This window comes from Euprymna scolopes, chromosome 12 (genome assembly GCF_053919585.1).
Source record: "Euprymna scolopes isolate OS-2025 chromosome 12, ASM5391958v1, whole genome shotgun sequence".
In the NCBI taxonomy this organism is placed as follows: Eukaryota; Metazoa; Mollusca; class Cephalopoda; order Sepiida; family Sepiolidae; genus Euprymna; species Euprymna scolopes.
In genome coordinates, this window is record NC_136493.1 from 84605357 (window position 1) to 84630412 (window position 25056).

Genomic DNA, 25056 nt, shown 5'->3' on the forward strand with positions numbered 1-25056 from the left:
ATTGATTTAATGGGATATTAATTTTATAATTTTATTACCCACATTTTTCAGTTGAGTTTCTTGAAGACAAACAATTACTGGACAGTAATTTTTTTGTATGGTGGTCTTAGAGGTTTTTTCTGTGGTTATTTTCATCTTGGGATGTGTGTTTTTCTTGCTATGTTTATTTTTTTTGTTTTAGAAATTGTGTTTCTATCTAGTTATTTTTGTTTGATCTCTTCTCTATATTTATAAAATGGAGACGATTTTTTCCTCCCTAGAAAAAAAAAAAAATCTAGCAATAGAAACACAGCCGACAGATACAAATTCAATAGTCACACTAACTGCAAATATCTGCTGCATGTTTTCTGGATATTACCCATCGATTTTATTCAATATTGTAGATTCCTATAATATTTCTGAGTACATTCACTCTCCCCAACAAATCATATTCACAGGTAGTAGCAGGATACTTTTTCAGTCATTATTTTCTACTCTTACTCTCCTTGATGAGACCGGGAACTTTGATACATTTTTCAAAACTATTTCATATATGGTAGACATTACATATTTTCTTAATATCTGTGCTATATCCATGTGTTTATCAGTCAACAAATAAGTACTTATACAGAATACGGACATTGCTAAAATAATAATGTTATTATTTATAAACCCATTGTTAATATAGGAGATCAGAGCTCTTTGTAAATAGTATGTACTTTCAACTAACATTTTAATAAACAAACAATATTGTATGAAGTTAAATTTAACTTGAACATCATATCTAAAACAATAGCATGGTTCGTATTCTGCATAAGTACAAAAATCGCCTCAAAACAGCGGTAATCAACTAAAAATAGTAGTGCTTGTCAATGCCCACCCCTGTCATGAGTCAGAGTAACCATCTTAAAAGAGAACTGATCAACAGTTACTGTCGTAACCGCAAGTGGAGGACAGTGGCCACTACTGGATGAAAATGCCCAATAATTGAAGACAGGCAATTTCATTTCAGAGCAGTCTAATGGGGACTGACACCAATTATGACTGGTAGTGACCGATAGTTGCAGAGAAAACTAGTGCCTGCTAGTAAATGCAAGAAACAGTCTCAAAACGCTCCTAAACACCAGTGACGACCAGTACTCACAATTGAAGACAGAGAATTTCATTTTAGAGCAGTCCAATGGAGTCCAATACTAGTGATGGCTGCCAGTAAATACCAGGAATCAACAGTGATAGTTGTAAAGGTAGCCAGTGTCCACCAATAAACACAATCGCCTCAAAATACATTAGCACTAGTGATCATCAGTGCCTACCATAGGTATCCAGTGACAGCTAATGGATGCCAGTGACCAACAATGCCCAACAGTTGAAGATAGACGATTTCAATTCAGAGCAATCCAATGGAAGTCGAAGCTAAACATTGTCACCAGTGACTGACAGTTGAAAAAACAGCTAGTAAATGCCAATACCCAAAAGTAACCGCCCCAAATTAGCACTGATCGCCAGTAACCACCAGTGTTGACAATGACAGCCAGTAAATTTCACTAGTTGCTACTGCCAGGCAATGCCCAACAGTGGAAGGTAGATGATTTTTTTTTGGTTACAGATGCCAGTGCCCACTTTCTAGGGCCAACAGTGGCCCTCACTAACAACAATAGTTTTATTTGTTTTGTGAGGGAGGTTCTTTATTGAATCTCTTCTGGCTTTGTGCCATACTTCAACCAGGCAATGCTAGTACATGGGTTCTGTTCATTATTTATATGAGATAGATTAAAGCAATTGGGATGATGTTGGCTGTATTTTTGTTAGAAGTGTATCTGTTTCTGGTTTTATTTCTGTAGTTAACTGTATGAGTAGTATTTTTTTAATTGTTTATTGAGGAAATTAGTCTTCATGTTTATAAAGTGTGTCAATCGCTTTATTGCAGATTAGTAAAATATCAATATTTCACTAAATATATGTCACAAAAAATAAAATTGTATAATAAAATGACTGCTTTAAGGTTAGTTATTTCCCAAAATTTTATTCAAATTCATGTGATATTCACAAAGTTATGACATTTTTGTCTTTATCAAGGAATTTCCACTGTCCATCGCTTTATTGCAAATCTCTATAAATGTTGTATTAGGGCAAAAATACAATGTCTAATCATGAAAACGTTACTTTTTATTATATTTTTCTGTTAAAGAATAATAAACTAAAGCACATTCTAGGTGCTAAGCCTCAAATAAATTAATTATTTTTCACCATATCCAACAATTTTTTGAAATAACTTTAAATAACCTTTTGTCCACCAAAGAAGTCAATACTAGACATTTAAAAATTTTCACACTGACGTCTGATAGTTTAAATTCGTTACAGTGTTTATCAACCATGGCCGCATATGTTGCAAAGTCATCTTTGTCGTTTTTAACCAAATTCAAACATTTCCATAGTTTATAGAACATTTTAGACTTTTGGGCTAAAAAGTTCAGTAAGAAGCTCCACGATATCGGCAAAAGATAGCTCCGAAGTTTAACGTGGCAAAATAAAAACCACAAATTTATGTTCAACGGTCTCCAATTTGCATAATTGCAAACAAACTTTTTTCTGGTCGGACCGGTCTATAGACTAAAAAAAGTCCTCATTTCTTCGGTAGTAAGCTGAAAATGACTTAACTTCTTCTGGTATATAGCAGTTGTCAATCGCATTCCATATAGAGGCTTGTGAAAATAAGGTATTATTCTCAGTGAACACATTATATGTTACGACTTGAGCAAGTAACTCCTCCAGATGCTGTTTCCACTCAAATAACTGTTTTTTTTGTAGTTGTTCTCGCTTTTCGTCTGTATGTTGTTAATGTTTGAATAATTGTTGTTGTTGAATTTGTAATTATTCCCAAACATACAAAAAACGAACACGGCAGCCCTAATTCACTACGGCAGTGCGATCGACACATATTGTTATGCATCATCTATTCCATTTAAACTTACCCATCTTGCTATAAATTATTTAATCACTTTAAAATTACACATGCCATTTCCCATTTCTTACATTAAAATTATTTACATATTGTTAGATTTAAAACAATTACATCATAGCTTTTTATACATCACACCCGGTTTTAGAATCCTATATATACCTCAATTAGATTTAAACCAACTAGAAAACATTAAAAAATAATTAGCAACACATACAATATACTCCACATTTTCTTGTATTTTTCGTTTCCTTATATAATTTTTGATACCTCTGGTGGGGAAGGGGGGGTGATATTCATTATTTATAAATTACATGTTTTTCTTTTTTTTTCATTTATAAAACTTTCGATATCTGATTATTTCAGTTATATTTATTTATTTTGTTTTTTAGGGGGCTTTGTATTTATTTTGTTTTTGCAGATAGAAACGAAAAACCGTCATTTGTTTTGGGTGTGTTTTTGGGGGGTTATTTAAAATATTCTTCGATTTAAACAATTACGTTGCAGATTTCTTTACATCATATCAGGTTTCACTATCCTATATTTATCTCGATTACATTCTAACCAACGAAGCCACATTTCTTGTCTTTTTACTTTCTATTTTTTTGTGGAGGGAGGGGTCATTTGTTTAAAAATCATTTTCTTTCTTTAAAGATTGTAATGCAGGGTATGGGGCAGCATAACCAGCTGCCAACATTCCCCTGCTTTTTACTAAAGTCAACCGAGAGCTCTTTTTAGTATCCTCGTTGTTCCCTTAAGTGTAATTGTCTGGATTTCTTTTGCACTTTGTTCACCAGGAATATTAGTTAGGTAGGACTTCAGGTTCTTCTTCATAAGCCCTGTAGCACCTATAATAACTGGTATGTGGAATGGTTGATATCTCCCTATGCTAACGTGTCTCGCCCCCCATTTTTATAAACACAGCGAATTCAACAAGGGCTTGCGTTCTTTCTTGATTTTGTTTTAATAGTAAAAAAAAAAATATGACGTTATTTCAATTTCGTCACTGTGGACCAGTGGATAAAGGAGCAGAGTCAAAGTATAGGGGTTTCAGGTTTGCGCCAATATAACATAGTCTTTTTTCTTCTTTTTTTTTGATGGAGAATGTTTTAACATTGAAAAAGAGTTATGTACTCATTCTACATTCTGATAAGTGAAATTATTGTAGTAATTGATAAAAACAATATTCAAGAATAAATACACTTAAGAAGTTTTATTTCATTTCATTAGGATCGGATTACATATTTTACTTCTTAAATAAAATTTTTGCTTCTTAATAAAACTTTGAGACCAACTATTTTTAAGCATGGAGGGCGGTAATTAACCAGTCAACATTACCACATCTTTAACAACTAAATGGATGTTTTTTGTTTTTTTCCCCTCTCTTCACCCGGCATGCTTACTGCGTCAATTTTTTTTTGCTTCCCTCCCCTTGCTGCTATTTATTTATTTATTTTTTTTACGGCTGGGAGTTGATCGATATTCTCTCCAACTGTCTTTGACATTCTTACCATGAGGAGTTGGGAATGTCTATTCTGAATGTCGTTTGTAACATTGAGGAGGTTAGGGGTTGGGCAGCAACAACAGCAACCATACTTTAACTTTCTTTGAAAGGGGAGCACGCTTCTATCGAGCAACACCAGTTAGCGGGTACTGCTGATCATTTTTAACCAATCAAATGTTACTCAACTTCACCCAACAATTATTTTATTTTTGACAATCAATCATGTTAAGTTTTTTTTTCAGCCAAGTGCGTGTTCATGTCAAGTGCACCTATTTCTGTTAAATGATCTTCCAGTACATCTGACTTTGATATTTAACATTTCCAATCAGCAAGTATTTTATGTTTGAGAAACACCAAACTTGTTTTACTGACCTGATGCATGTCTATACCAATTGCTCCTAGTTCTGTTAGGTAACCTTTTTTAACATTACTCATTATTCTATTTTCCAAAATGTTTATACATGAACATTTTCATTGTATCTCTCTCTCTTTACCACCCCCAACAGATTGCAATAAAATAATTAAAGAATATCAACTAATGTGTGCTCTGTAATAATCTATTATATAAAAGTGAAAATGTGTGTGTGTTTCTGTGTGTGCGCACTTTTATTGTATGTCCGGCAAAGGTTTTTTTCGAGTGAGGAGTGCTCGGGAGGGTTACTGTTTCTTAGAACTTTTTATATACTCCCTAGATTATAATATCTATGATTTACGAAAGGAGGTCATGTCTATCTCTTATTTGAGCGACTTTGACATGCTATTTTTGTGCTATTTTTGACTCTCCATGTATTTGTTTGGCTTTTCCGTATACATAAGCGAAACTGAATCCATAGCAAAGGAAGCTTTCTGGCATGTGTGCCAGGGACGTCCATAAAGTAATGAGCTTTGATTAATGCGGGCAAAACCCGTCATATCAGACAATCGATATTCATTTGGTGACTCCCCCTTTTATAGGGAGCTGGCTTTACAACAAGATGTTGGGGAAACAAACAAATATGCAAAAAACTGGCTTGCAGCCAAACTTAAGTGCGGCATTACATTTCTCTATGGCGTGATGTTTTACCTTATTAAATTTATGCACCTGCCACTTAACCTTTTACTCATTAAATTTCAACCATTCTCACTTCGGCTACCCTCGTAGCATCGTGGTAAGTTATCAGGCTACCACTTTCGGTTCCACCATCGCTTTAAGACTTCAGGTTCGAGCCTACATGTTTGCCAAAACTCCCCCCCCCCCACAACCACTAGCAAACACTCGGGCAATGCTGGGACCTGCCCCGCTAGTCTATATATATAAAAGACAAAATGTCGGCGTGTGTTTTTATATGTCCAGTAAAAGCTTCTTTTACAAGGTTTTATGGGGGGCAGGGGAGGGTTACTATTCTTTAAAACTTTTTATATACTCCCTAGATTATAAATCTACAATTTGTGAAGGGACGTCGTATCTAGATTTATTTTGATCGACTTTTATAAAATTCACATTATTCCATCCTCTCGCGTGTTTGTTTGGGCTTTTCGTATAAAAGTGAAACTAATCAAAAGCGAATACTGACTTTTCATGCCGGGATGCCCAGAAAGCAATTAGCGTTGATCAGTATTGAGAAAACCCATCATATCAGACAATTGCTATTCATTTGGACACTACTTTTTTGTGGGGAGCTGGTTTCCCAACATCGTGGGGAAATGAAACGGCAGAAAGCTTAACTAGCCTCCAGCCAACGTTCGTTTCTGCAAGCCAACTTTTTCATTGACATCGCTAAATTTCAATGTTTTTTCACTTCCTATGGTCTTGCAGTGGTAAGATCTCACATTTTCTTTCACTTTCTTTTCCGCCTAAGGGTTTGTCATGGGTTCGAATTTTGTTTTTCTTTTACACCTACAAACACCTGGGCAATGCTGGGTAACTCTGCTAGTAATAAAATAAAATAGAATGAAAAGAAAAAGAAATGATAAAGTTTCTGAGGTCCATTTTTATATGCTAATAAATAAAAGATAACAACAAAAAAGAAAATAGAAGTGATCCTTAGTATTTAGTTCAGGTTCCTTCTTCTCCAGGCTATATCATATAAAAGTAAACATCCTGATGCATGACTGTCTGATCACTGGCGCTAATTGCTAAACTGATATCTAGTAAATGATATTTGACAAATCCACATGTGTTTATGCTCAAGTTTTATGTTTACATGTAATTTATCTTCCAATTTCAAGCATACTATGCACTCAGGCTATTATCATGTGTAGTACATGTTGTTAACAGTCTGACCCATGGAAAAGAAAATCATAGGGTCTTAATTTTTTTTCAAGATGGTGGATATGCAGCTTAACAATAGGACTAGTTGTATCAGCTTAAATATCACAATTAAAATGTTGTAAATTCCTACTCTATCATGAAATTTCCACTTACCTCCCTTCAGATCAGTATAAAACTTATCAAACGGTATTTCTCTCTTTTATTTAGCAATTTTCAACATCGATATGTTAATTTGTTTTTCCATTAAATGAAATCTATTTGTTCTTTATCCAGCAATTTATCATTGTAACTAGTAATCCTGTAATCAGTCTGATGCATCTTATTATGCCAATTAAGCCCATGGGACTCCTTACATAACTATGAATCCTCCAGACCTCTCTGAAAATCTACCAACATTTATTTGTTCTAGAGTATCAAGCATATGAAGATTAGAGTAAGAAACAATATATCAATTATATCTAAAGTATTGAATAATTTTTCTTATTTTATTAAATGATTAAATAATCTAGAAAAAAGTTAACAAATATTTTTCAATGAAAGATAAAAGATCTACCTGTAGTTGGTATAGTGGTAGGTATTGTAGTTGGTATAGTGGTAGGTATTGTAGTTGGTATAGTGGTAGGTATGGTAGTTGGTATAGTGGTAGGTATGGTAGTTGGTATTGTGGTAGGCACTGTAGTTGGTATTGTAGTAGGCACTGTAGTTGGTATTGTGGTAGGTATTGTAGTTAGTATAATAGTAGGCACGGTGGTTGGTTAGGTAGTAGGTATGGTAGTTGGTATAGTAGTAGATATGGTATTGTGATAGGTATTGTAGTTAGTGTTGTGTTAGGTATGGTATTTTGTATTGTAGGTATGATAATTGCCATTATTGTAGGTATGGTAGTTGGAATTGTGGTAAGCGCAGTAGTTTGTATTATGGTAGACACAGTGGTAGGTATGGTAGTCGGTATAGTTGTTGGAACAATAGTAGGAACAGTGTGATTAATATTGTAGTTGGAAAAAACGTTATCGCAAAGATTGTTATATTTTATCAACATAATGTAAATGTAAATCTTTTAAAATATTTAAACATTATAGATATATATATATTTTGATAAGATATACAAGTGATTTTAATGACATATGTACCTTGATTAAATTATCTTAAAAAATGTTAATATTTTCTTAAAGAAATTAATTAAGAGAAATGGTATAAGAGTCAGGGTCAATGACATATATTCATTGAGAAAATTATTATTCCAAAAGATATATTTTATTACAAGAAATTAGCAGTAAAGGAGAAGTGATGGATATGGAGGAGAGAGGGGTATCACTGAGTGAAACAGAAAAAAGTGTATATATATATATATATATATATATTATGGAATAAGCGCACATCAGTAGATGTTAGCATATATTGATTTGTTTGGTAGTTAATAACTTAATAACAGATAAGAAGCAATTTTTTATCTAAAATTATTTTTCATTGCCTCAGAGATGCGTGTTTTTTTTTTGTTTTTTTTTTTTACATGGGTGTCACCACTTATCAAGGCCCAGAGGCCACTCGAGGATAAGGGTTAATAGGTATACATTAATCATTGTGATTTTAGCATAGTAAACAGTGAGAATTTTGTAACTTGGATTACTTAGGGGGGCGATTCAATTAGAACTTGTTCACATTGGACTTTTTCTTTTTTTTTTTTTTCATAGGTATCAACACATTATCAAGGCCAAGAGGCCACTCAAGGATAAGGGTTAAAGAGTGTACAGTAGAAATTGGACAATATAATAATCATTAGTAATGAAAATTTGTTAAATTTGATAACTTATATGGAACGGCTCATCAAGAACTTATTTACGTTAGACTTGAAGACAACCATATTGTAGTCAGCCGGAAAGCAGGAAAACGGAAGACAATTCCACAGGCGTGCAGTTCTAAGAAAAAAGCTTTGTTCATGGAATCTACGTTTAGGTTTAGGCACAGATAAAGAGTGGGGGGAATTATTGATAGTGTTTACAGCTAGACGAGTGTTTCTTGTGAAAGTTTTGCGAGGGGGGACCATAGATTGAAGCTCAGTTGAACACTTTCCATGAAAATAACGATACATCAGAGACAAACTCGCAACATCTCTACTGTGAGATAGAGGTTGCAAGGAAGAGAAAAGGACATCTCCTACGAGGCTACAAAGTCTATTTTGAACTCTATCAAGGCAGGACAAGTCCTTTCTAGCAGCTCCTGCCCAGATGTGGCAACAGTATTCCACCCTTGGACGTACCTGGCTCTTATATAGATAGAGAATTGCATCAGCAGTGAGATATCTACTGGATCGATAGAAAGATCTCACCATTTTTCCAGCGGCCTTGGCAACAGATTTGATGTACGTGTTCCATTTAAGATCAGGAGTAATGGTCAAGCCCAGAAGCTTGTCAAAACTTGAGGCCTCCTGAAGACGAGAGCCATTCATTTCAATTGATGCCAGATGGGGATCAGAATGTTGATGATGTAAAGAGAGAAGCTTGGTTTTAGATGCATTAAAAGTAACCAGTCACTCCTTTCCCCATTGTACTACATGCTCAAGATCAGAGGAGAGAGAATTGGAGAGAACTTGGTCGTTTACTGTCTTAGATGTGCTACCATAAATGGTAGTGTCGTCAGCATAAATGTCTACAAATGATGTAAGGATGTGATTTGGAAGATCGTTAATGTAGATCAGGAAAAGAGTTGGGCCCAGGATGGACCCCTGAGGGACACCGGCATTATTACTGTGGGCTTCTGATTTTTGTCCCTCAACTACTACTCTTATGAACCTATCAGAAAGAAATGATTTAATAATTGAAAGACATTTCCAGCTATACCATAGCTAGAGATCTTATGAAGTAAACCTTTATGCCATACCCTATCAAAGGCCTTAGATATGTCAAGAGCAATTGCCCTAGAAAGGTTGCCTCCGTCGAGAGATTTGCTAATCCTATGAGATATAACTGTAAGCACATCTGCTGCAGATCTAGCAGAACGGAAACCATATTGAGTGTCGCTAAGAAGGTTATTTTTGTTGAGATGGTTGATTACTTCTGTATTTAACACAGATTCCAGCAACTTACTTATGACGCACAGGAGACTTATTGGCCTGTACTGAGAGGGGGATGAGCGGTCACCTGAATTCTTAAATACAGGGCATACTGATGAAATTTTCCAGGGAGATGGCAAACTATTATCCTTAAGACAACGTTTAAATACTTTTGTAAGTATAGGCGCTAGTTCAGGTTGAAGTTTTTTGAGTAATATAATTGGAATACAGTCGTGTATTTCAATATTGTGATGAAACGTTTATAATTAATGTTTTTTCTATGTTGCTTGTGTGATTCACAATTCCATATAATCAGACGTCTTCTACAGGTTTTAATGTCTAAAAGGCATTGCTAGCAAACTGTAAGATGAACATAAATGCTAGCTTTAATAACTGTTTATTTTATGATTCTGCCTGGCACACATGTTGTATCATTAATATGGCAAAACATATGAAAATCGTGTCCACATAAAGAATAAAATATTCCAAACACGTCTGCAGCTATTTATAAATTAAATAGTAAATAATTTTACTTTAACAGAAACTATCCAGATTAATCTTTATTAATAATATATTTATCCTTGTTTTTTTACACATAGTCAGTCTCTCCGTTCTTCCCTTTTTCTGTGACATTCACATAAACTCTAACATATTTCTAGTTTGTTCACTATATTCACTGCACTAGCAAAAAAAACAACAAAAAAAAAACAAAAGAAGAAATAAAGAAAATTCAGTACATTTGGTTAGTTTTCACTTCAGAATAATACATAGTCATAACTATTGGCCATTTGCCATATATATTTCCAACTCTTGGCCATTTGCCAGATATATTTCCTGGCTATACTATAAGTACTTTACAAATTTTTAGTGAATCTCAATTAAATAAGAAATGATAAAGTAAACCGAAATTCCACTTTTAAGTTCAACTTTTTGGCCATGTGGTACTGGTACATTTAATATGAAAATCCTGGTGGCAACTTTCTATGATAGTGGTTCTTTAACTTTCCAGGGATCATAGCACACTGCAGCTATACACCACATTTTATTTAAATATTATTTTTACTCAGTTAAAAAGAACAAGATGGAAATAATAATGGAACTGTCTGTTTAAAACTATGCAGGTAGAGACTTTTGGTTCCATGACTTAACAGAGTTTAATTTTGAAATATTAAACTAAATCTACAAAACATTTTTAATAAGAAAAATATCGAAGAACTAACAGATGTATTTGGCGTTGTCTGGCATTAAATGTAACGTTAGATTTCTAAAAAAAAAAAAAGAAGTAAAACACGGAAAGAAAGTGAGACATGTGCATACAAGTATTATGTTTTTTCTAAACAGTTAACTTCTTGTAAGTAAAAACAAGAAAAATACTTGAGCTGAGATTGAAATCAAAACCTAAAGTCAGTGAGTCAAGTATAATAACAATTAGATCAGCTTGCTGCAATCTTTAAAAGTGTTTTCAAACCTACTTATTTTTAACGTAAGGAAGCTGTCATGTGAACGATTCACGCATGTGCAGTCGTGAAATAGTTGACAAATAAAAATCCGATGACCACCCCCCCAAGTACTAATTTTTCCATTTTGACCCCCTTAGCAACCCATTTGTCCATTTGTATGTATTCGATTCACTCCTAAACTAATTAACCGATCATTGTGCATTATAATTATGTTTATATGTTTGTATATTTCTATGGATTCACTCCTAAAATAATTAAGCGAATATTATCAATGATTAGTATACGTATATACTTATATATTTGTATGTATTGGATTCACTCCTATACTAATTATCTGATCATAATAAATTTAATGTATTATATATGTTTGTATATTTGTATAGTCATATGCCAAAAACCACATACAATGATCACTTTTTAATGTATTTATGTGTAGAAGAAATTCTATCAAAGTAATAAGGTACTTATGTAGTATAGTACTCATGAAAAAGCAAAGAAAATCTTACATGTGACATACATGAAAGTTATTAAAACCAAATATCCCGTTTAATATTCGAGTAGTATGACTTACATATGAGAAATAAGGTGCTTCTTCACTATAGCACCCAGATAACAAAATAAACAAATTCTTACCCATGGCGTACAGAAAATATATCACAACAGAAAATTATATAAACGTATAGAGTTCTTTCATTTTTACATTAGAAAAAAGGTACTTGTACAGTATCCTAACTAAGAAATAAGGTACTTGTACAGTATAGTACCCATATAAAAAACAAAGAAAATCTTACCTGTGGCGTACATAAAGGTAATCTAAACCGAAAAATAATATATTCGAGTAGTATGACATTTATATAAGAAATAAGGTGCTTTATTATAGCACTCTATTATAAAAACAAACTCTCACCTATGACATACGGAAATGTTCGCCCAACAGAAAATTATGTAAAGTCATCGAGTAGTTTCATCTATATATTATAAATAAGGTACTTGCACATTATCTTACCCAAGAAATAAGGTGCTTGTGTAGTATAGTACTCATATGAAAAACAAATAAAATCCTACCTGTGACGTGCATAAAAGTGATTAAAACCGAAAATCGCATTATATATTCAAATAGCATGACTTTTAAATGAGAAATAAGGTGCTTCTTCACTATAACAATAGATGAAAAAACAAACAAATTCTTACTCTAGACGCACAGAAAATTTAGCACAACAGAAAATTACTTATAAGTATCGAGTTTTTACATTTTTAAGTTAGAAAAAATGGTACTTCTACAGTATTTGTAGGGAAGTCAACAGAAACTCAAACAGCACCAGTGCTTCCATTTTTGCAAGAGCTAGAATCGCTCCAAGGTCCAGGCAGGCCTGATGTAATATGCTGAATGAGATGGCAAGGAACATCAAAACTATTCCAAGGCCTCCATTGAGCAAACAACATAGGGAAAAACGAATGGCTTGACCACAGAATTAAAATTCATAATGATCGGTTAATTGCTTAAGGAGTGGATCCAATACATAAATATACAAGCATATAAACATAATTATAATGCACAATGATCAGTTAATTAGTTTAGGAGTGAATCGAATACATACAAATATATAACATATACACATAATTAAAATTAATAATGATCGGTTAATTAGTTTAGGAGGGAATCCAATACATACAAATATATAAACATATACACATAATTAAAATTCATAATGATCGGTTAATTGCTTAAGGAGTGGATCCAATACATACAAATATACAAACATATACACATAATTAAAATACATAATGATCGGTTAATTAGTGTAGAACTGAATCCAATGCATACAAATATATAAACATATACACATAATTAAAATTCATAATGATCGGGTAATTAGTTTAGGAGTAAATCCAATACAAATGCCATTACTTGATCTAGTTACGTGATTTTTTGGAATGTAACAAATAAGCCGATATATCATATATATATATTTGAATATGACATTTTCGTTACGTAAAGCAAAAACATTCCTTCATTTTTTTTTTAATAAAAGTGTTATTGTGTATTCATTATATAACATTTAAAAATCAAGAATATCGAAATGTAAAAAAAAAAGAAAGAAAAGAAATGATGGGGATTGAAACCGCAACACTTGTGCTAGTAATCGGTCGTTAGCCGCTGCACCAAAGAGACAATCGCTTTCAAACCGTTGTGAAATATCTTAATAAATACATTTCTCTTTTACTCGATGTAACGTATGAGCATAATGACGCCATTGTTCTACGCTCGTCAAGGTGTTATTGCTTTCAAGTTTGAACCCTTTTTGAAGCCCTTAGCAATTATCTTACTCGATTAAATCCCCTAATAAAATTATGCACCAAAAATGCAATCTTTTGAGCTATTGCACATCGTCTAACGGTCATCCGTCTAGGAGAAGATACAAATTAAAAAACGGACACACACACACATAGTGAGATTTATATATTAGATTACTGAAGCATCCGTCACAAAAGTAATGTCTAATGATGGATTGTAGTGTATCAGCAATAGACTAGAACTAAGAAGTGTTTTTTAGTAGAGGTATCGGAATTACAAATTAGTATATAAATGAAGTATATATATTTCAACACTACTTTGCCCTCAACAACGACCTCAAAACTTTGGATAACATCTCAACTCCTTTGCTTAAGAACTTTCACTCATTGTAATTTTTTTTCCTTATTGTTGTATATTCATGTTATTTTATTTCATTTTTTTATTTTATATTTTACTTGGCTTTTTTACTTATGTTTTATATTTATTTTTTTATTCTTTTGTATTTAATAACTTTGTACTTCTTATACCTTTATTATTATTTTGTAATTTTATACTTTTTATCCCACATTCCTTTGTATTTTTAACCCCCCTATTCTATCATTTATTTATCCTCTATCTTATTCACTTACAATTTTTATTTTATCCTTTAAAATTTACCCTCTTACCTTTATTCCTTTATTATATACATTATTTCTAATAATTTATACTTCATTTAAATACTAAGCTGTAATTCCGATACCTTACTAATATATACTAACCTAGCCTAAATCCCCTATTTCAAGTAAACCTCCTTCGATAGTTATAACCCATTAATACATATAATTAAACATTCTCTTTCAATCACTTATTCTATATTCTTCCCGAGAGTTTAGATGCACATATGCACACATATATTAAACCCACCATGGCATATGTGGTATAAACCTACCTACATTATATAATAAAAACTATATTCCTCCTATATCATAGAGATCACTTTAGTTCTCTCATTCCCTACCAAAACAGTCTCAATATTTTATCGCACACATTTTACTTCTAATGTAGCTATTGCTAGACGTTGCATCCCTAATATGTTACCTAGCATTTCTCCATTTTGATGAGAAACATTAGACTTCGAAATACCATGGTATAAGGAGTTTTACTTATCCTACACTTCTAATAGATGTATAATCTTTATTGAATAAACGAATAAATCTATATACATTAGTATATATTTTTATATTGTTTTTTTTATTTCATTCATACTACCCCCCCCCCTCTCTCTCTCTCTCTCTCTCTATATATATATATATATACATAAATGTCTATATATATATATATGTATATATGTGTATATATATATGTATATATATATGTATGTATATATATATATATATATATATAGATAGATATATGTATAGATGTATGTACATGTGTATGAATATATATATATATATATATGTATATATATATATATGTGTGTGTATGTAAGTTTGGTGGTTAAATTTTAAATTCTGAAAAAGCAACAACATATAGACCCATATATTTGAATTAAGAATTTATTGTTTGACAAAAGGAATATATAGAAGGGGTTATGTTAATTTCCTTAATCCATGGATTTTCAATAATGGCTCATAACATCAGAGGAAATGAAAGCAAAATGTTCAGCTGTGAGTGGACGCTTATTTTGCTTTTCAGCACAAATATTGAAAATAGTTTTTTTAGTGGTTATGGATAATTATATGGAAAAAATTATACAAAAAGAGAATTTGATACAACCTGGGAAATCAGAAGGAGTACAATGTCCTTCGGGATTATAAATCAAGGTGGGCAGAAAATAGGTCCAGAGGAGAAAGTAATCTTCCCATATAACAAAAGCATATTGCTCCTTATTGAATTTTCGAAAGGTATACGAGGCAGCCTTATTCGTTGGTGTGTTGAGTGTAGGCCAAAAGCTTTCTCAGTGTTGACAGTGTATCCGATGTTGGGTAGATATATCATTCCATTGTAATTATCCCCGTGAGTAATAGAATTTGAACATTGAATTATGTATGCATGGTCTGAAATTTTGAAATGCTAGGAGGGTTATTTATTTAAGTGAGTTTAAGGTTGGGTTCTTTTAATTTTGAGTGTATATTTAAAGGTAACTTGATGAACTGAGATACAGTTAGTTCAATATGCTTGTTGTCATAGTGTGGTCTGGTTTAATTACGTTTATTTAAAATTTATTTAAAATGTATATTTCTGTTTAGAGGCGATCTATAGATGAGTTTGTTTTGCTGTTCGTTGGGTTTGAATCGATGTCTGAGTGAGTGTTTTATATACTGTGGTTAATTAGCTGTTTTTATAATGGGGATATTTGATTTACATGCGGGGCTGGGTGTGGGGTTGACCAAACGTGGTTGAATTTAACTATTTATATAATAATTATAGTAATAAGTCTGCAATGACAGATGCCACATACGAATTTATTTCATTTAAACTTTTACCCACCATCTTATGTAACTTATAAACGCCGTTACAGACACATTTATTAGATATAATAAAATCTTATCTAATTGCTTAGGAGTGACATCATCACCAAGACCTAAGACAAGGCGATTGCCAAGAGCTAAAGACAAAGTAGCTCATATTTCCCCCTCTAACTGAAAAGTCCTCCCACGCTCCTAAACAGGACTGGATACTTCCATAACCATTATAACTATATTGCTCTTAAACCCACATTAGCTGGATTGCACACTCATACACTTACAACTACCAGTACACTTTGCTATTCAAAAGTACCGATTTCTTCCCCATAACAATCCGGCTATTTTCATTGCCTGCAACGATGCCATTCTATTATTCTAGATTATACACAAACATACAAAAAACGAACACGGCAGTCCTAATTCACTATGGCAGTTCAATAGACACATATTGTTATGCATCATCTATTCCATTTAAACTTACACATCTTGCTATAAATTATTTAATCACTTTAAAATTACACATGCCATTTCCCATTTCTTACATTACAATTATTTACATATTGTTAAATTTAAAACAATTACATCATAGCTTTCTATACATCAAATCCTGTTTTAGCATCCTATATTTACCTCAATTGGATTTAAACCAACTAGAAAACATGAAAAAATAATTAGCAACACATACAATATACTCCACATTTTCTTGTATTTTTCGTTTCCTTATATACTTTTTGATACATCTGGTGGGGAAGGGGGGTGATATTCATTATTTATAAATTACATGTTTTTCTTTTTTTTTTTTCATTTACAAACTTTCGATATCTGATTATTTCAGTTACATTTATTTATTTTGTTTTTTAGGGGGCTTTGTATTTGTTTTGTTTTTGCAGATAGAAATGAAAAACCTTCATTTGTTTTGGGTGTGTTTTTGGGGGGTTATTAAAGATATTCTTAGATTAAAACAATTACGTTGCAGATTTCGGTACTCCTGCAGTATTATACCCACCGGTTTCACGATCTTAGCCGAGGGTTGATCGACATCCGTCGGAAAACGCCGGAACATGGCGAGCGGTACGATACTCTATCAGCCAATCAGGGCGCTTCAAACGAACGCGCAGCAGACGAATAATTTTCATTGGAATTACACACATAGCGTTTCATTTCAGTTATTTTATTGTTCAAAGTAAAAATACACAGCCTTTCATTTCAGCTATTTAATTTAGCGATAAAAAACCCCAAAAAACCGGGAGCTGTTGGAAACATATTTATGCGAATTTATGTGGAGACAAAAATTTGGACACAACCCTTTTGTCTCCATAATAAATCAAATCGCGGAAGGCTACCCGGTTTGGGAAGGAGCTTCTTTCCACATCCTCTGAAAACCCTTTGCTCCCTACTTTGCCTCTCTACAGTCAGTAGAAAATCTTCCAGTCGGAACTAAAGATAAACAGTAATTGTTGCCCCCCCCTACAAACATTACTGAAAAAAAGAAAAACAAAAAAAAAACATTGTTGTTACTGTTTAATAACGTTTTGTTAAAAACAAACAAACAAAAAAAAAAAACATTGAAGTGTTTATTACTGTTGCTTACCCCCCCCCCCCCAAAAAAAAAGCTATCGGAAAACAAAATGAACCAAAAAAAAAAAAATATTCAACAAAATAAATTTATTTTACTTTAAAAAAAACTTACGGTAAGTGTTTGTGATTTATTTTATCCAAATTTTTTGTGAATAATTTTATCCATTTTGTTGTGTGTGTGTGTAATATCTTTTCCTTGTAATGTTGTTGCTATTCACATACTTTTAGCGTTCTTGCACCGTCGGCGTAGCTCCGAATTCTCGGCTTTCGTCGGCGTTAACGCCGAAAGCGTTCGTCAACGCTCGGCAAAGATCGTGAAATCGGTGGGTAAAATACTGCAGGAGTACCCAGATTTCTTTACATCATATCAGGTTTCACTATCCTATATTTATCTCGATTACATTCTAACCAACTAAGCCACATTTCTTGTCTTTTTACTTTCTATTTTTTTGTGGAGGGAGGGCTCAATTTTTTTAAAATCATTTTCTTTCTGTAAAGATTGTAATGCAGGGTATGGGGCAGCCAAACCAGCTGCCAACATTCCCTTGCTTTTTATTGAAATCAACCTGGAGCTCTTTTTAGTATCCTCGTTGTTCCCTTAAGTGTAATTGTCTGGATTTCTTTTGCACTTTGTTCACCAGGAATATTAGTTAGGTAGGACTTCAGGTTCTTCTTCATAAGCCCTGTAGCACTTATAATAACTGGTATGTGGAATGGTTGATATCTCTCTATGCTAACGTGTCCCCCCCCCCCATTTTTATAAACACAGCGAATTCAACAAGGGATTGCGTTCTTTCTTGATTTTGTTTTAATAGTAAAAAATGATATGACGTTATTTCAATTTCGTCACTGTGGACCAGTGGATAAAGGAGCAGAGTCAAAATATAGGGGTTTCAGGTTTGCACCAATGTAACATAGTCTTTCTTCTTCTTTTTTTTTGATGGAGAATGTTTAACATTGAAAAAGAGTTATGTACTTATTTTACATTCTACATTCCGATAAGTGAAATTATTGTAGTAATTGATAAGAACAATATTCAAGAATAAATACACTTAAGAAGTTTCATTCGGATTACATATTTTACTTCTTAAATAAAATTTCTGTTTCTTAATAAAACTTTGGGACCAACTATTTTTAAGTGTGGAGGGCGGTAATAAACCAGTTAACATTACCACTGCTTCAACACCTAATGGATATTTTTTTTCCCCTCTCTTCACCCGATATGCTTACTGCTTACATTTTTTTTCTTCCCTCCCCTTGCTGCTATTTTTTTATTTATTTATTTTTATTTTTTTACGGCTGGGAGTTGATCAATACTCTCTCACACCGTCTTTGACATTCCTACCAGGAGGAGTTGTTATGTCTATTCAATGACCTTTGATAAATGCTGGCAAAACCCGTCATATCAGACAATCGATATTTATTTAGAGACTCCCTCTTTTATAGGGAGCTGGCTTTACCCCAAGATGTTGGGCAAACAAACAAATATGCAGAAACTGGCTTGCAGCCAAACTTAAGTGCGGCATTATATTTCTCTATGGCGTGATGTTTTACCTTATTAAATTTACGCACCTGCCACTTAACTTTTTAATCATTAAATTTCAACCATTCTCACTTCCACTACCCTCGTAGCATCGTGGTAAGTTATCAGGCTATCACTTTCGGTTCCTCCATCGCTTCAGGTTCGAGCGTACCAGCCTACAAAAACTCTCCCCACCCCCATCACAACCAATAAACACTCGGGCAATGCTGGGCATCCCCGCTAGTTTATATATATAAAAGACAAAATGTCGGAGTGCGTTTTTATATGTCCAGCAAAAGCTTTTTTTCACAACGTTTTACGGGGGGCAGGGGAGGGTTACTATTCTTTAAAACTTTTTATATACTCCCTAGATTATAAATCTACAATTTGTGAAGGGACGTCGTATCTAGATTAATTTTGATCGACTTTTATAAAATTCACACTATTCTATCCTCTCGCGTGTTTGTTTGTGTTTTTCGTATAAAAGCTAAACTAATCAAAACCGGAGGCAGTTTCCTGACTTTTCGTGGCGGGACGGCCAGAAAGCAATTAGCGTTGATCAATGTTGGGGAAATCCCTCATATCAGACGATTGCTATTCATTTGGACACTCCCTTTTTGTGGGAAGCTTGTTTCCCAACATCCTGGGGAAATGAAATGGCAGAAAGCTTAACTGGCCTCCAGCCAACATTTGTTTTTGCAAGTGAACTTTTTCATTGACATCGCTAAATTTCAATGTTTTTCACTTCCTATGGTCTTGCAGTGGTAAGATCTCACATTTTCTTTCACTTTCTTTTCCGCCTAAGGGTTTGTCATGGGTTCGAATTTTGTTTTTCTTTTACCCCTACAAACACCTGGGCAATACTGGGTAACTCTGCTAGTAATAAAATAAAATAGAATGAAAAGAAAAAGAAATGATAAAGTTTCTGAGGTCCATCTTCATTATGTCTTCAGCAGCAGGTTCTTATCAATATTTCTCTTTCTTTTTTTTTATATGCTAATAAATAAAAGATAACAACAAAAAGAAAATAAAAGTGATCCTTAGTTTTTAGTTCAGGTTCCTTCTTCTCTGGGCTATATCATATAAAAGTAAACATCCTGATGCATGACTATCTGATCACTGGCGCTAATTGCTAAACTGATATCTAGTAAATGATATTTGACAAATCCACATGTGTTTATGCTCAAGTTTTATGTTTACATGTAATTTATCTTCCAATTTCAAGCATACTATGCACTCAGGCTATTATCATGTGTAGTACATGTCGTTAACAGTCTGACCCATGGAAAAGAAAATCATAGGGTCCTATTTATTTTTCGAGATGGTTGATATGCAGCTTGACAATAGGACTAGTTGTATCAGCTTAAATATCACAATTAAAATGTTGTAAATTCCTACTCTATCATGAAATTTCCACTTACCTCCCTTCAGATCAGTATAAAACTTATCAAACGGTATTTCTCTCTTTTATTTAGCAATTTTCAACATCAATATGTTGATTTGTTTTTCCATGAAATCAAATCTATTTGTTCTTAATCCAGCAATTTATAATTGTAACTAGTAATCCTGTAATCTGTCTAATGCATCTTATTATGGCAATTAAGCCCATGCTACTCCCTACGTAACTGTGAATCCTCCAGACCTCTCTGAAAATCTACCAACATTTATTTGTTCTAGAGTATCGAGCTTATGAAGATTAAAGTAAGAAAGAATATATCAATTATATCTAAAGTATTGAATAATTTTTTCTTATTTTATTAAATGATTAAATAATCTAGAAAAAAGATTATTTTTCAATGAAAGATAAAAGACCTACCTGTAGTTGGTATAGTGGTAGGTATTGTAGTTGGTATAGTGGTAGGTATGGTAGTTGGTATAGTGGTAGGTATGGTAGTTGGTATAGTGGTAGGTATGGTAGTTGGTATTGTGGTAGGCACTGTAGTTGGTATTGTAGTAGGCACTGTAGTTGGTATAGTGGTAGGTATTGTAGTTGGTATAGTAGTTGGTATAGTGGTAGGTATTGTAGTTGGTATAGTGGTAGGTATGGTAGTTGGTATAGTGGTAGGTATGGTAGTTGGTATAGTGGTAGGTATGGTAGTTGGTATAGTGGTAGGTATGGTAGTAGGTATAGTGGTAGGTATGGTAGTTGGTATTGTGGTAGGCACTGTAGTTGGTATTATTGTAGGCACAGTAGATGGTATCGTGATAGGTATATTAGTTAGTATATTAGTAGGCACGGTGGTTGTTGCGGTGGTAGGTATGGTAGTTGTATAGTAGTAGATATGGTATAGTGATAGGTATTGTAGTTAGTGTTTTGGTAGGTATAGTAGTTGGTATTGTAGGTATGATAATTGCCATTATTGTAGATATGGTTGTTGGAATTGTGGTAAGCGCGGTAGTTTGTATTATGGTAGATACAGTGATAGGTATGGTAGTTGGTACAGTTGTTGGAACAATAGTAGGAACAGTGTGATTAATATTGTAGTTGGTAAACAAGTTATCACAAAGATTGTAATTTATCAACATTATGTAAATGTAAAACTTGTAAAATATTTAAACATTATATATTTAGATATTTTGATAAGATATCCAAGTTATTGTAAGGACATATGTACCTTGATTAAATTATCTTAAAAAAATGTTAATATTTTCTTAAAGAAATTAATTAAGAGAAATGGTATACGAGTCAGGGTCAATGACATATATTCATTGAGAAAATTATTATTCCAAAAGATATATTTTATTACAAGAAATTAGCAGTAACAGAGAAGTGATGGATATGGAGGGGAGAGGGGTATCAGTGAGTCAAACAGAAAAAAGTGTGTATATATATATATATATATTATGGAATTAGTACACATCAGTCGATGTTAGCATATATTGATTTGTTTGGTAGCTAATAACTTAACAGATAAGAAGCAATTTTTTATCTAAAATTATTTTTCATTGCCTCAGAGATTCGTGTATTTCAATATTGTGATGAAACGTTTATAATTAATGTTTTTTCTATGTTGCTTGTGTGATTCACAATTCCATATAATCAGACGTCTTCTACAGGTTTTAATGTCTAAAGGGCATTGCTAGCAAACTGTAAGATGAACATAAATGCTACCTTTAATAATTTATTTTATGATTCTGCCTGACACACATGTTGTATCATTAATATGATAAAACATATGAAAATCGTGTCCACATAAAAAATAAAATATTCCAAACACGTCTGCAGCTATTTATAAATTGAATAGCAAATAATTTTACTTTAACAGAAACTATCCAGATTTATCTTTATTAATAAATATATTCATCCTTGTTTTTTACACATAGTCAGTCTCTCCGTTCTTCCCTTTTTCTGTGACATTCACATAAACTCTAACATATTTCTAGTTTGTTCACTATATTCACTGCACTAGCAAAAAAAAAAAGAAGAAATAAAGAAAATTCAGTACATTTGGTTAGTTTTCACTTCAGGATAATACATAATCATAACTATTGGCCATTTGCCATATATATTTCCAACTCTTGGCCATTTGCCAGATATATTTCCTGGCTATACTATAAGTACTTTACAAATTTTTAGTGAATCTCAATTAAATAAGAAATGATAAAGTAAACCGAAATTCCACTTTTAAGTTCAACTTTTTGGCCATGTGGTACTGGTACATTTAATATGAAAATCCTGGTGGCAACTTTCTATGATAGTGGTTCTTTAACTTTCCAGGGATCATAGCACACTGCAGCTATACACCACATTTTATTTAAATATTATTTTTACTCAGTTAAAAAGAACAAGATGGAAATAATAATGGAACTGTCTGTTTAAAACTATGCAGGTAGAGACTTTTGGTTCCATGACTTAACAGAGTTTAATTTTGAAATATTAAACTAAATCTACAAAACATTTTTAATAAGAAAAATATCGAAGAACTAACAGATGTATTTGGCGTTGTCTGGCATTAAATGTAACGTTAGATTTCTAAAAAAAAAAAAGAAGTAAAAAACGGAAAGAAAGTGAGACATGTGCATACAAGTATTATGTTTTTTCTAAACAGTTAACTTCTTGTAAGTAAAAACAAGAAAAATACTTGAGCTGAGATTGAAATCAAAACCTAAAGTCAGTGAGTCAAGTATAATAACAATTAGATCAGCTTGCTGCAATCTTTAAAAAGTGTTTTCAAACCTACTTATTTTTAACGTAAGGAAGCTGTCATGTGAACGATTCGCGCATGTGCAGTCGTGAAATAGTTGACAAATAAAAATCCGATGACCACCCCCCCAAGTACTAATTTTTCCATTTTGACCCCCTTAGCAACCCATTTTTCCGGATGAAAACCGATTAAAACGTTTTCCATATGTCTGAAGACATTATATACCAAATTTCAAGTCTGTAGATAAGACATTCGTTGACTATCAATATATAGGTTGAGTAGCGTCCTCACACACTTACACTCCCACACACATTCCCACTTTTATAGATATATAGTTAGATTATTAGCAATTAATCCTTATGTACAATAATACTTGAATATTAAATCAATATTATAAAAGGGATTTTAATTTAAAAATATAATTCATAAAATGACTTACCTGTTGGAGCTGTGATAAATAGAATAAATAAAAATATTAATTGAAAATATACATTTTTTTATTAATAAAACTTACAATTAAATATTCAAGCAATAAAACAATACATTTTTATTCATCAATTTTAAGCAAGTAAAATTTTATATAATTTTAAGGCAAAAAATATTTGAATTATCAGGGAAGGAGACATCCTTACAGACTGAGAATTTTTTTTGTATCAATTCAGGGTGCCCTTTTTTTTTTTTTTTTTTTTGGGATGGGATTTTACCCACATTAAAAGCTGACCATATGCCTAACTCGTCCCTCTTGGAAAGACAAGCAAATATGAACACTGGTTGAGTCATAATAACACTATATCCTTTTGGTTCGGAGCCAAGTGTAGTACTTGCTCTGATGCTGCACATAGTTTTTCAGTTAAGGTGAAATACTTCTAGACCGAGGCAATATTTATGCTTGCTCCAATCCAGGGTGTTTTCTTTTCTTTTAAGGAACTGGATATTTTCCCACATAAAAAATGACCTTGTGTCAGACTATTCCCTCGTGAGGAGGCAAGTAAATAGGAACATTAGCTGATCCTTGTTGAAAAAACTGTCCACCAGATTACGAATTGGTTTGGATTACAACAATAAGTGATAAAAATGTCCACTATTATAATGGGTAATATCTACCTGTTACAGTTTTAATTCATGTATGACTCTCATTGATTCCAATGATTTGGTGCTTAATCAGTTGACTGATACACTTCACAGGCTCTGACATCCAATTTGGTCATTTTCTTAGACATCGATGAGTCAACAAACCGTACAAACTACAATGTCTTTTTTCATACTTAATATTTCCACAATGTTTTAATTTGTTTCTAATACCATTCTCATAGCAACTAAACCTGCATTCACCTAGACCTTCATTTGATGCACCATTTGTCATACTCTTCATTAAAATCATTAAAAATAAACGATTCGCTTGATTTTGACAAGTTATTTCATTATTTTCTTGGAAATTAAACGAAAATGTTATTTTTAATTTTGAAATAATTTTTTTTATAAGTTTAAACAGATAGTGAATATAAATAATATTTTAAAATCATATTTATAGAAATAAATCTATTGCATTTGACACATATGCAATATTAAAATTTACAACAATTGTTAGAACAATGTTAGTATTAATGACAAATATACTCACTTAACTTGCTACAAAGTTCTACACTCAATTCTGTTTCCACTGGTCTGTTTGGAAATGTCTTCTCAATTGTAATAACAATCTCAAGCAATTCACTTGTCTGATTTAATGTAATTATGTCAGTTGGATTGACATTCTGAAATTGAATCAAACAAAAAATTGTATATTAGAATCAAGTTAAAATATAGTTTTGAACAATTAAAAATTGCATCATGCCATGAAAAAAATAATGTCATATACACCCA

General features: G+C 32.6%; 1 protein-coding gene across 1 annotated transcript in view; it reads right to left on the minus strand.

The window, feature by feature from the left end:
• LOC145291079 (uncharacterized) overlaps positions 1-25056 on the minus strand; it is an 85011-nt gene that overhangs the window by 50513 nt on the left and 9442 nt on the right. The window contains exons 3-4 of the mRNA XM_080136594.1: positions 24815-24947; positions 23633-23641 (exon numbers count right to left, since the gene is read on the minus strand). Of these exons, the coding sequence (XP_079992720.1) occupies positions 23633-23641; positions 24815-24947 (142 nt within the window). The remainder of the gene's footprint in view (positions 1-23632; positions 23642-24814; positions 24948-25056) is intronic.